This window comes from Pleuronectes platessa, chromosome 2 (assembly GCF_947347685.1).
Source record: "Pleuronectes platessa chromosome 2, fPlePla1.1, whole genome shotgun sequence".
Taxonomy (NCBI): Eukaryota; Metazoa; Chordata; class Actinopteri; order Pleuronectiformes; family Pleuronectidae; genus Pleuronectes; species Pleuronectes platessa.
The window spans coordinates 16,108,729-16,122,537 of NC_070627.1; the positions used below are offsets into that span (position 1 = coordinate 16,108,729).

Below are 13,809 nucleotides of genomic sequence, written 5' to 3' on the forward strand. Positions count from 1 at the left end.
TTTGGTCTCTCAGCTGAGATCAAAGAGCGCTGGGTGAACTTCAGCCTACCTCTCCAACATCTGCCAGTCCTTTGCATAGGCCAGGATTCCATTGGAATTTCCAAGTCTCTGAAATAAATGATAGTATGCTTGCAGGCCTTATTGCTTAAATCTGTATCCACACTCATAGGTTGGGAAATGATCTTCAAGATTTGGTCGTAAATCGTAAATCCAACGACAACATTTAATAATGAGAGGAAATTTAAAAGTTCCCAGTTACAAAGTGTTTTTTTGGAGATTGTTAGGGTTGCCATCTTTAAGGGTTTGAATAACCGGGCACCGATATCCTGGTTTCACGGAGGAATAAGACACGCAGCCGTCATTGGTGTTTACCTACTTCCGTGACAGTCCTTTAAAGAATTAAGCATAGACTTCAGAATAAGGGCACATAATAATCGTTTGAATAATCGTGATTTCGATATTGTCCAAAATAATCGTGATTATGATTTTTTCCATAATTGAGCAGCCCTAATAAGATGGATGTTGAGGCGCTAAATGGGCAGTCAAAAACCTGACCTTAGCTTTTTACTGGCCTCTCAGTTACAGTTGGAATCATGGGGCTTGCAGTGCTGCAGCCCAGCAGAACAACCTCTCAATCTTTGGTTTCTTCTGTTGGAAAGTTTAGGATATAGGTGGTTTGAAGCTTATGTAGGTCTGTCTCAAAAGCCTCTTGAGTCCCTGCGGAATTTAGCTGCAGCCTGTTATGGGATCTGTAGTGGCTGTCAGGTCCCCAGTAAAACTCCACAAGCTTGTTCATCACCACAGAGAACAAGGTGTCATTGATGGTGCACCCAGTTATAATTTTGACCTTGATCTTGAACCAGAGTGGTGAAACAAATCCAGAGGCAAGTTCATTCTTAAGCTGTGCTCAGCAATTACGTCTTTGGCTCTGCGGATGACACGGTTTTTGTTCAGTGAAACTGGACGAGCTTGTGCGGCATTGAGCTAAAAGCATTCACCTGTGGTTCCCTGATAAGTTGCTACCCTACACTTCTTGGAATCTCAGCATTCTCAACTTGAAATTGGTGGTTAATATCCTCCCCCAAGTGCCAGCGTACAGCTGCACTCGTGTCCCAGCAGCTCTTAGGTAAAGTGCCGATGGTAGTGGTAAAGGAAACTTCTTTCTTTTTCTGGTGGATCTGGGGAGCTGCTCACTGTCAGCCTCCTCCATTTGAAGATGGTCAGGTTGATCAGGCCTTAGATTGAGTCTAGATGGTACGTTTGCTGTGTCAGTCCAATGGCTGTCTTCCCTTGAGTCACAGCTCCTTATGCTGCATATTTGATGTCTTGAATGGCTCCTCTAGTCCTTCCTCACTCAACACTCATCATGCTGCACACTTTACACACTGTTACACATGTTGGGCTGCAGCTTTGCTGTCTCGCTGCCTTGCCTGCCCTCACTTTCTGGCCACTAGAACATTGCTCTCATGATAAGGAAAATAATACATTTATAAAATCATTAGAATTTCGATTCTGTTTCATTAAAATGTTTCACTATATTGCAATGGTATAGTCATATTGTTTGTTAATATAAGCTAAAAATTATATTTTACTTTGTTAAAAGATAATGCAAATTGACATGTTTTTCTGCCATTATGTGACATGTTTTCATATTTACACGACAATTTACTTCTGTTGTTTGTAGTAACTCCTTCTTCTCTTTCTCTGCACCCATCTCTCATTTCAGTCACTACTGAGCATCCCAGGCTCGCCCTTTATGTCGCGCCACAACAGCCGCAGCAGCATCTTCAGCTTCAAAGGCCGTTCCAAGGACATGGGCTCAGAGAACGAGTTTGCGGATGATGAGCATAGTACAGTTGAGGAGAGCGAAGACCGTCGGGGCTCCCTGTTTATCCCTTACCGCCGCAACAGCTATAGTGGTTTCAGTCAAGGCTCATCGCGCATCCACCCACTGGCACCCCACACTGGAGGGAAGAGGAACAGCACAGTGGACTGCAATGGCGTGGTGTCTCTCATAGGACCTGGGCCCGGAAGACGGCTTCTGCCTGAGGTGAAAATAGATAAGGCAGCCACTGATGACAGTGTAAGGACGTCCATGGGACACCAATACAGTATAGGCATGATGGTGGTGGCCCTGGTCTCTGCAGCTTTTCCTTCACAACCTCCTGTTCCGCTTTTCCCTAAACTCAGTAACTCCCTTCTCCTACCCGATATCCAAATTCTTCATATTTTATCTAATGCTCACACTTCAACTTAGACTCTAATTCCCTGTGTGTGCCTCATCCTTTTGTAACAGCACTAAGCAGCTGAAACACTATCCACAAACTCACTGCCTCACTAGCATCATGATTATCAGTTCTTTGATTAATATCTAATAATAATGCAATATGATTACAACCTACCTTATCAATCCTGTCACTAGACTATTGAACATTTTACAGGAATAAATACTCATTACTGAGTTCTACCTTTTTCCACTCTTAATGACTTTCCATACTCATACTTCTTTCTATCTTTTTCTACTTTTTTCTTTTCTTATTTCTTTTCTTCTTTTACTTAAACTCCCTTCTTGCCTCCCTATCTTCCCTTCCTGGCCCAATTTATCCCCTTGCTCCTGAGCCCTTGGACAGTGCAGCAACAAATATGAAACTTTTGTATTTTATTTCTACAAGAATATTTCTCCTCATTGCAGCTAGCATGGTATATCCCTCTTTAATCCTCAACCAATATACCTGCTTTTATATTTTTACCTCTTAAAATGTAGCATGGTGTAATTATGTTTCATAGTTCCCTCTGTTTTTGGCATGCATGCCTATGCATGCAATTTAGTGTTGCAGTTATCTTAAAGAGCAAACCATGCAGGGTTTTTAAAGTGCATTGTGAATTCTCAAATAAAAGCCGAAATATGTTTAATGTTAATACAATAACAAAAAAAATATGTAATTGTAATTTGAAAAATGTCTCATCTCAAATATTAGAATTTAGTAAAGAGCTCACTAGTGGTACATTAAGGCATCTCTTTGAGAATTTGCAGTATGAGGTTGAAACGTTACACGCAATTTAGAGCTAAAATAGGCGAGATAATCTGGTACGAAGAGCTGTGTTTATCATACAAGGTTTTTTATTTTCTGAGTAAAGCAAGGTCATTATCTAACATTTAGGAACCCTACGAGCATGAGTTTAATGCGTGTTGGTTAAGTTTGTTTTAGTTATGTGAGTACTATCTCTGACTGACATCATGTCTTTCTCTGAGTACAGACTACAGACGTGGAGATTAAGAAGAAGCAGTCTGGCTCTCTCATGGTCTCTGTGGATCAGCTCAACTGCTCGTTCAAAGGAAAGGACCGGGCCAACAGTCAGATGAGTGTGGTCACCAACACACTATTAGAGGGTACATGTTTTCCTTTTCTTCTTCAAATCAGCTTACTGACATGAACAAACTCTCAGCTTTTGTCTGCTTCTTGTTGGTGGATTTATACAAGTTATACGAGTTATCGCAGCTCAGTCAAGCTGAGGTTTAGAGAACACAGTACTTCTTACTGTAAATACAGACATTTTCTTTATGCAGACAAGACATCCGAGTATAGATCGTGTCTGCTAATCACTAGAAAACATAGGGAAACATCTAGAATAGCACTCAGTGAGTGCATACCTCCACAAAGGTCCAATGGTCCCCTTTTGAAACCACACTTAATTTAATTTGGATCATATTGTATACATTTTTTCATATCAAATAGAGATTAAGATGAAATATTCTCCAGGAAATCAATGACAACTTTTAAAGACAAGCTATCTCACAATGTTAAAGAAAGGGAACAAAATATCCCGGATCCGTCCCCTGATCCGCACACAACTTTAATGGGTTTGGTCCTCCAAGTTTCCGTTGCGTAGTTTTTGTGTAAACAAAGCCACCAACAATCGGACAGTGGGGAAAACATGTCCTCCTTTGATGGAGGTAAAAAAACTAGACAAACATTTTTGCTTTGTGACTGTAGAGACTAACTCAAATCGTTTTGGTTTCCTTTCTTCTTCATCTCCTCCTGCAGAGTTGGAGGAGTCTCAGAGGAAGTGTCCTCCCTGTTGGTACAAGTTCGCCAACACCTTCCTCATCTGGGAGTGCTTTCCCATGTGGCTGAAGATCAAGCACATCACCTACTTGATTGTCATGGACCCATTTGTGGACCTGGCCATCACCATCTGCATTGTCCTCAATACCCTCTTTATGGCCATGGAGCACTACCCCATGACTGAACAGTTTGAGGGGGTTCTGTCCGTTGGTAACCTGGTGAGAATCCAAAGCTCCTGTTTTGTCGCTCACTGCACCACTGCTGTTGTTTTCTTAAACTTCCATGTCTTGAAGCTCATCATCTCTCTCAGGAGTTACAGAGGCATTGCAGGTTCAGTTAGCCCCACCTACATAACCTCAAACCAATACATCAATGCATCATTCGGTATGTGCACTTAAGTATACGCACACATAGTGGATATAGGACTCTGATGGGGTCTCATTAAAGATTTAGTTCCATTTCAATGCAGCCAGCCAGCCTGCTCCCCAAACTCCCATCGCCCCTACTCAGGTCAATCTGCTGCTTCCGTTGCATCCCGCTTACCTCCACTCGACTGAACTCTTTCCAAATGATGAACACACACGCACACAAAAGCATAGCGGTGATGTTAATCAGGTTGGTCACTGACTGCACAGGACTGTTTTAGCGAATTACATATTAACCAGATGTACAGCGGCCGTTTAGCTCCACCCCCGCTGGCACACATCAGTGTAGCACAGCTGCCTGAGGTCAGCAGTATTGGCCCAGTGTCAGGGCTGAGACAGGAAATGAGATCACCGATATTGGCATGTAGTCAGGGGTGAACAGGAACTGAAGTCAGAGGAATGATTAGGTGGACAATATGGGAAACGATCACAGCACGACAGCTCCATACAAGCTCTGCTGGAACACGATGCCATTGCTCTGTGACCTTGCCCTGTCAAAGGGCCTTTCAGTCAAATATTTTGTCCTTAATCAGTACTACATCAAACAAAATGCAACGTAAGCAAACTGCTTTTTGCAATTCCTCCTTTGGAACAATTTTTAATTGTTTTTATTCTCAGGTTCCTCTATGTTTGCCTTTAGGGCCACCATTTTTAAGACACCCTCTCTAGAAACTGACCCTTGTTACCTGTGCTCACCATGGTCGGCACAAAATATTCCATCGAAAGTTGGTGGGGTAGAAATTCAAGTGAGATGTCGCCACAGCGAGGGCCGGCAGCAGGTTCAAGTTTATATTTAGTCACCGAGCAGCTGTCATATCATTTCCTTAGATGTTTAATTACATTGAATTATGTGGGAAAATTGTAAATTAATTCCCAAATTTGTGGAATTCCATTCAAACTCAATGGGCACTTCTGTGTGGGTCTACAGGTTTTCACAGGCATCTTTGCTGCCGAGATGTTTGCCAAACTGATTGCCATGGATCCCTACTACTACTTTCAAGAAGGCTGGAACTGCTTTGATGGCTTCATCGTGACCCTGAGTTTAGTGGAACTGGGACTGGCGGATGTGGAAGGTCTGTCAGTGCTCAGGTCCTTCCGATTGGTAAGTGAGAAGGCTTAGAGACAGAATGTTAACCTGTTAAATCCGTTATGCACAGGTCATATTATTAATAAGAAATGAAGCCTCGGCTAAAAAATATTTTTTTTGCATCATGCTGCATTGTCTTTATTATATATATTTCTGTGGAAGAGCCCCATAGCATGTTAACCATCATGAGATTTCTTTGTCTATTCAGTATTTTCCATTAATTATCAAGAATGTTGTGGCCCAATATAATGTTTTCTGTCCTGGCCCATGTCCCATCCTCTTACTAAGTCCCATGGAAATCCCCCAAAATACAAACAAATATATAGACCAAGGGAAAAACATAACCTCCTTGTCAGAGATGCTGAAATCAAAGCATTTTGAGTCAATTCATAGTCACATCATTTTTGTCACTTTTCCAATATGAATAACTTTGTAATACTCATGTTTCCTATTTCTCTCATAGTTACGAGTGTTCAAATTGGCCAAATCATGGCCCACCCTCAACATGCTGATCAAGATCATCGGTAACTCTGTGGGAGCTCTGGGTAATCTGACCCTGGTGCTGGCCATCATCGTCTTCATCTTTGCCGTGGTGGGCATGCAGCTCTTTGGCAAAAATTACAAGGACTGTGTGTGTAAGATCGCGGAGGACTGTAAGCTGCCTCGCTGGCACATGCATGACTTCTTCCACTCCTTCCTGATTGTCTTCAGAGTGTTGTGTGGGGAGTGGATTGAGACCATGTGGGACTGTATGGAGGTGGCAGGACAGACCATGTGTCTCACTGTCTTCATGATGGTCATGGTCATCGGAAACCTGGTGGTAAGAAAAGACAAATACATAAATAATAAATTACAGTGTCCCAATTGTATTTACAGCAACGACTTTATATGAAGATGGATGACAGGGCTCCACATCCTCCCTTTGTATAAAAATGAAGTTAAAATGTCTTGGATACGGGTGGCGATCGAGTCGCTTTGGCTTCACTTTTGGAGAGCTGTCATGTCGTCCATCTTCAAACTGCGAGTGTTTCAGCTTGTTTGGTGGTTTTCCCCAAGGTACTGAACCTGTTCCTGGCCTTGCTGCTGAGTTCATTCAGTGCTGACAACCTCGCCGCTACAGATGATGATGGGGAGCCCAACAACCTCCAGCTCGCAGTCGCCCGCATTAAGATAGGGATTGCCTGGTTCAAGGTCAACATGCGTGTCTTTGTGGCCACAGTGCTTAAGAAGGTCAGTATAAGTAAACATCTTTATGAATAATTCTGTTTTTAAACAAACGTGTCTTTATCAGATCTCTGTGATGACATTCATGTTTTCTAATGGCCTTTTTTTTGTTCACATCACAGCCTATAGAGGATGAACAGAAGCCTCTGGATGACATGTATGAAAAGAAGCTAAACTGCATCGCAAACCACACTGTGGACATCAACCGTGAACTGGACTATGCCAAAAACGGCAATGGCACCACCAGCGGCATTGGAAGCAGCGTGGGGAAGTATATGATTGATGAGGACTACATGTCCTTCATCCATAACCCCAACCTTACTGTTTGTGTTCCCATCGCGGTCGGGGAGTCGGACTTTGAAAATCTGAACACAGAAGACTTCAGCAGTGAATCAGACGTGGAGAACAGCAAAGATGTGAGTAGAAGGACTGAATGGAAGAGTGTGAGAATGGAGGAGAGACGGCAGCAGCGATGTCCTTACTTTAGTGTGGAAGAAGATTGTAGAGTAGGTTGTGTGGACATTGTTTATAGGAGATCTCAGGCAGTTCAGAGATGCAACAGACGTGTGGTAATTTAAACATTAAGTTTCAAAATCAGTTTAAAATTATTAGTGTTGATTATTGAGAGGTTCACAACCCCCATGTAAGCTATTCCCTAGCCTCAATCTGCTGCTGCCACTCTGAAAACATTCAGTTTACTTGACATTTCAGAACATCCACTTAGACAAGACAGCTATAACACTTCTGCAAAGTGCTGACCCTGCAGACAGACATAAACCAAAAGTCTGTCCCACTGAGAGAAATATGTTGTTCGCTGTACAGTTTGAATGTAGGAGGAGAAAGGATAGACAGACGCAGAAGCCTGAAGAAGCATGGGTCACCTTGACCTGGTTTTCAGTAGGAAGAAAGGGGATGAGGCAGCAGCAGCTTCACAACTGCACCTGCACCAGGTTCATACTCCACTGGGCTCCCTCAGCCAACCACAACACTTCTCCCCCTGCACCACAGCCAGCCATGGGCTCCTCTGCAGGGAGCAGACACAGACAGAGCTGCTAACAGCCAATCAGAGAAGCAGGGATCCATCTGGTCTGGTCGAGAGAAAGAGAAAAGGGGGGGAGAGGAAGAGAGTGCAGTCCTTTGCTGACGACTTAAGATTACAAAGTGCAGTATCATTCTCGAGTGAATTGAGTTGGCTGAGTGTCTGTGTGTGTGTGTGTGTGTGTATGTGTATGTGTGTGTGTGTACTAAATGTGTATAGTTAATTACAACAACAATGCTAAGGTTTTGCTGGTGTTTCACTAGTCTGCCCTGAGTCACCTTGACCCATCGGAAAGATATGACTTGATTTATTGGTACAGCTGAACTTAAAGACCTTCGGTGAGAGCCCTGTTCAGAGCAATTCTTACTTCTATAGTGTTAATAAACTGTAGGTGTCAAGGGGAGGCAGAGGGAGAATTAGCTGCACTACATGGCTGCAACATACCTGGAGCAATAAATCATGTCATGCATATAAACCCAAAGGGGCCTTAATTTAATGGCTGCAGTGGAACTGTGCCGCATCCGTATGGTATGGGCGTCTCATTGCTGAGCCTATGTTCGCGGACACATCGAGGAGGCTCGACTGATCTCTGCGTTCCCCTTGTTTCTCTCAACAGGATGACACCAGTTCGTCTGAGGGCAGCACAATAGACATCAAGCCTGACGTGGAGGAGGTGGCGGTCGTGGAGGTGGTGGAGGAGTACCTTGACCCAGATGCCTGCTGGACAGATGGTAGGCGGTGTTTATTACTATGACTTCGTGGTAGACGATAACAATGATTACACAGATGTTGTTATTAATAGTGTATGTACATTGCTATGTTAAACCTGCAGTAGGTGGGATCACTAGAAAATTGTTTAGTCTCTTCCTCAGGATGCTAATGTTTGGGTTGGACGCTCTGTGTGCTTAGCCCCTCCCATCAATCAAGCAGATGCAGCTGCAGATGCTTCATTGAGCGCAGAGGGTCCACGCATGTTTGATGGCGTTCGTTGTGAGATTCTTTTTGGGATATTTAAATCGTCCCTTTATTTGGTTGCTTTGCAGTGAAGGCAGTTGTTGCCAAGTCCATTTCCTTTAGGACTCTCCGTCATGGATTTAGGACAAGCTTACCACCAAAGGGACATGCACATGGAGCTACTTAGTAGAACAGCCAATAGCAGTGTCGTCTCTCTGAACTGTCCTGTGATTGGTCAAAGTCCCCCATCCCAGGCCAGATTTCCCCAAGGCAGGAAACAGAGTCTAGAGGAAGTGCAGTGGTCTAGTTTTCTCCCAGATTTCTTGATTTAAAATAAGCTTTACAGTACAATAATGATACAAAATGTTTGACTTATCCCAGGTTTAAGGCCACTGAGATACATTGTGTTTGTTGGTCTCTATCAACAGTCTTGTTTATGTTTGTCACACAGAATGTGTGGCCAAATACAAGTGCTGTGATGTCCCCATCACTTTCGGCTGGGGGAAACACTGGTGGTTCCTGAGAAAGACCTGCTACCTGATCGTAGAACACAACTGGTTTGAAACCCTCATCATCTTCATGATCCTGCTCAGCAGCGGCGCATTGGTAAAAGTTCACATACACATGCTTAAATGCATATGTTCATAAACATCATAATACTTCCAATTGTTATTAGGACGCACACACAAAGATACACAGTGATGTGCCCTATCTCAATAAATGTAAGAGATGTGAAGAACAAGTGATGGGGAGATTGACAGAATAATTAAAACAACAGTGGGTCATTCATTTAGAGACAGTGATTCTCATTTCCTTATAAGGATGTGAGCCAGCAAGATCACCTCCTGCTTTTCTTCGGCTGCTTCTCTTGATATGATTGTTGCTAATGGACAGCAAAGTGCTGTAATGCACCAACCTTTCAACCGGCAGAATCCAGCTTAGGTTTGCAGCTTTCTGGAGGGGAAAGGCCTGTGGCCAATCAAAAACACTTATGTGCTGAGGAACAGATACAGACAATACAGCAAAAGAAGAGAGGTTGCAGTTTGACTTGGTGAAAAATTTACTTTGTCAACCAGTTTCTGCTTTTGTCATTCTCAAATAAAAACCCACAATGGTGAAAAATTAAAAAAAAATTTAAATCAAAATCAAAAATGATTAAAAAGGCGGCCATTCTTTTTATAAATTATAGACAATGTATAAAGATGGGCAATGGGTCTCCACTTCCGCTCTCTGGCTTGAAATTAAGCCAAAATATACTGGATATGAATGCTGCCATCTTGAGCATTTGGAGTCTGTGCAGTAGCAATCGGGGGGGGGGGAGCCAAGGTGGCGAGGTTGAGCCGATATCAACGCTCAACCAATCTGATTTAAACCTAACTTAGTGGAAAAATGTGTGAAGTGTTACTGGCCTCATTTATTTGTTCACATATTTCCAGGATCAACATGTGTAATGTATCAGTCATGGAGTGGTAAGTCATCATCTGTGTGCTGCTCCTCTGCTGCCCTGTAGGCCTTCGAGGATGTGTACATCGAGCAGAGGAAGACGGTCAAAATCATTCTGGAGTACGCTGATCGTGTCTTCACCTACATCTTCATTCTGGAGATGTTGCTCAAATGGGTGGCCTACGGCTTTGTCAAGTACTTCACTAATGCCTGGTGTTGGTTGGACTTCTTCATTGTGGATGTAAGTACATTTGCACATCCTTTTGTTTTATACCCAATGGTGTAATAATGTAATTTCTTGCGGTTTTACTTCTCATGATGATATTTCTAGACAATAAAGGAACCCATGGATCCGAGAGATCAACCTCACTGTTCAACTCAAACATTTAATAGGATCGATGAACTTTCTCTAAGCAACAAAAGTATTCTTTACATTCATGTTAGACAAAGTTCTAATAATATGCTTTTATCACAATGATGGCCTTTACACTTTGAATATTGTTTATTGTATTATATCGAATACATAGGTAAGAGTTCGACTGAGAAAATGAAGATGAATCTTTTTCTTCATACTGCAGAAAATGATCAAATTGTGCTGTTTCTTAAAGTCATAGTTTTATTTTTTGACATAAACCTAGTGTGTACTTTTCACTACTTCTTGAGTAAATATTATATTTCAATTTTATCTTGTGTAACAAAACAGCTTAAGAGACACATGTGATTTATTGTGTGTGAAATCCAGGCTTGGCTGTAGTGCATAGGGGACCACATTCAGTCTGCAATGGGCTGCAGCTTTAAATACTTCTGTTGATACGGGGGAGCTCAGAATTGGGTATCCATAAGATAAACCAGTCTGTACAGAAATATAGACTTTGAAACTCTGCATTTAATGTGATATTACAAGGGAAGGGTGCTGTGTTTTCCTCACAGCGCTCTTCATCATTGTTGTAGTATGCAAATTAATCAGAACATGTTCCTTGTTATATGCACTTTCTATATAGTCCCCTTAACCCTGCTTCTTTGCATTCACGTAATTGATGATGTGTTTTACAGAGTGTTGTGGTTTCAATTTCTGGTTTAAGTCATTCAATAACCACCCGTTTTGTATGAGGTGCTTATCTGTCCACGTTTCAATATTAATATTCTTACCATGTGACGCCGGCACATACTGTCACATGATGAGGATCTATCAATTTATGATGTGCTCCTGCTGTTTATTTAACATCATCGGGCTTATACCACAGTTGGTTGTATTGGGGAGTTATCAAGTGTCTACTTGTGTAATGAATCTCTGGTTGCTGTCCTAGAGCCCAAGTGCTCATTAATACCACAAGAATGAGAAAGATCGGATGGAACAAATATGTGGAAGCAACTATACATTCATCCATCATCGACTGTATACTGCTTACCAGTTGAGGATGATTGGGAGCTGGAGGCAAACCCAGCTGACAATGGGCGAGAAGCAGGAAACTCCCTGGACGGATCATCAGCCCATGTCGGAGCAACCAAATATTTATAATTAAATATTTACTCTTTTACAATGTCAGGCAATATATTCGTAGTAATAAGTCCAATTGAGAATGATATATATTTTACCAGATAACTTGGTAATAACATTCTGCTGTGATTGTGAAGAATAATGAAAATTGGCGGTTGTCACTGGATCCAGCATGTTCCAAACTTAGATTGTGATCATTACTTATTTTCGATCCCTAAAAGAGTCTTATCGGTGCATTATGTGATCAGGATGGCAGATGTTCGTGGACTATGATTACAACAAGACTATTTGATATACAATATGCCTACTCACATATTCTGCCAATACTGCCAATAACTCATTGCTGCTCCCTTCATCTCTATCAGACATTTTCTAATGTATAAATAATTAAACAGGGACACACTTCTCCATTATGTTACAAGCTGTTTTTTCTAATCAATATTGTAGATATTTGTATTTTCTTGATGCGTTCAATTTCACACGGCAGCTATTTCACTTCTTTCCGTCCTGGGAGAGGGATCCCTCACATGATGTTCGCCTGCATTTGCGTATGTGGCCCTTAACTGACTTTGTTGGGGCCAGACAATTACATTAGCAGTTGTCCGGCCGTTACCTCCATATTATTGCAAAGTGTTCCAGTAGATTCAGGAACAGTGTTCGCAGATCTCTTACATAAACAAAACCCCTTTAACTCACTAGAGCAGGGGTCTTCAACGTTTTTCAGGCAAAGGACCTCCAAACTGGTGGAGAGATGGAGCAGGGACCCCCTACTATATATATTGTATAAAATTGTGTTTTGTATTAAACTGGGCCTAGTGCCGTATAAAAACATAGCTACCCTGTTATTGTGCATTCAATACTAAGCTATTCAAATATTACACAGATTCATATATTCATGTTTTTAATTTAAACATGTGCAAGGTACAGGGTGGCCATGCCACTGCCATTTATAAACATACATCTTGCATACAACACTGAGCTATTAAAGTAATTCACAGATTCATGTTTTTATTTTAAACATACATGTAGAAGAGACAGTGAATCCTCAAGCCATCTATGGATGTCACACATACTCCCACATTAGTGAGATGTCGGACCCTGATGGGTAGCACACAACTTATCTAAGCTTGGATGGATGGAGGTTGTCAGGCAGAGGGTCATATCAGTCTCACAATATGTGTGATGCATGTTAATGTGTATTTAAACACATTTAAATTTGCGGAAAAAAATTGGGTTTGAAAATAAATCCAAAATTATCAAAAATATAAAAAATTGTCTAATCAACCAAACATTTCGCGACCCCCCTGTTGAAGACCTCTGCACTAGAGGAAGGAAAGAGGAAAACTGGAATACCATCATATGTCTCCTTGTAATCTCCAAGGGTGTAGTTTGGTTGTATGCTGCCTAATTCATAGATATAACATGTGAGGACAGAAGCTCTCAAGATTATGAGGTTGGACCCAGTGCCTAATTCTCCAATAGAAAAACTTGCATAAAAGCCAGTATATTCTGAAGTGGCCCACGTGTTGTGAAGATGACTTATCCCCAGTTCCATGCAAACCTCTACACTAACAATGACCTGTCCTCTCTCTCACAGCAGGTGCCTCTAACTGTGTCTCTCTTTAAGTTAAGAGAGACGTTGTGCAGCTGTTGAAAGGGTCGACGGAAGGGTCGGTGTTTAAGGGTCCAGGGTAAGGTTTGTGTGCTGTGTTGGGACTCCTACTTTCACAGGTTATCCTTTCTCTTCTAACCCTGAAAGTTGTCCTCAACCTTCTGCGTTCTTCTCTCCCCCACCCTCCTTCTATGAGTATACGGTGCTCTCTGGTGTGGAAACTGTACTGTTGTGTACCGTGGACTTCGTGTATATTATTGTGTCACATTGATTTCGTGTTTGTGAATACATCTCTCCTCTGATTTTTTCCCCTTCGTTTGACTCTTTATCTTCTCTCCCTTTCACTGTGTCAACCACAAGTTTCTTTCCAGGTGTGGTCACTGTGCTGTTAAAGCTGGTTGTCACGCCAGACTGGCTTGCCAAACTAAACCAAACATAAGCAAACGAACACACTGAAAAA

General features: G+C 42.1%; 1 protein-coding gene across 1 annotated transcript in view; it reads left to right on the top strand.

Annotated features, from left to right (window-relative positions):
• The window catches only part of scn8ab (sodium channel, voltage gated, type VIII, alpha subunit b), a 45,473-nt gene that overhangs the window by 22,501 nt on the left and 9,163 nt on the right, over positions 1 to 13,809 (top strand). The window contains exons 12-22 of the mRNA XM_053444736.1: positions 1,727 to 2,050; positions 3,259 to 3,391; positions 4,047 to 4,285; positions 5,421 to 5,594; positions 6,043 to 6,399; positions 6,636 to 6,809; positions 6,926 to 7,219; positions 7,299 to 7,304; positions 8,459 to 8,573; positions 9,248 to 9,402; positions 10,307 to 10,480. Coding sequence (XP_053300711.1) covers positions 1,727 to 2,050; positions 3,259 to 3,391; positions 4,047 to 4,285; positions 5,421 to 5,594; positions 6,043 to 6,399; positions 6,636 to 6,809; positions 6,926 to 7,219; positions 7,299 to 7,304; positions 8,459 to 8,573; positions 9,248 to 9,402; positions 10,307 to 10,480 — 2,145 coding nt within the window. The remainder of the gene's footprint in view (positions 1 to 1,726; positions 2,051 to 3,258; positions 3,392 to 4,046; positions 4,286 to 5,420; positions 5,595 to 6,042; positions 6,400 to 6,635; positions 6,810 to 6,925; positions 7,220 to 7,298; positions 7,305 to 8,458; positions 8,574 to 9,247; positions 9,403 to 10,306; positions 10,481 to 13,809) is intronic.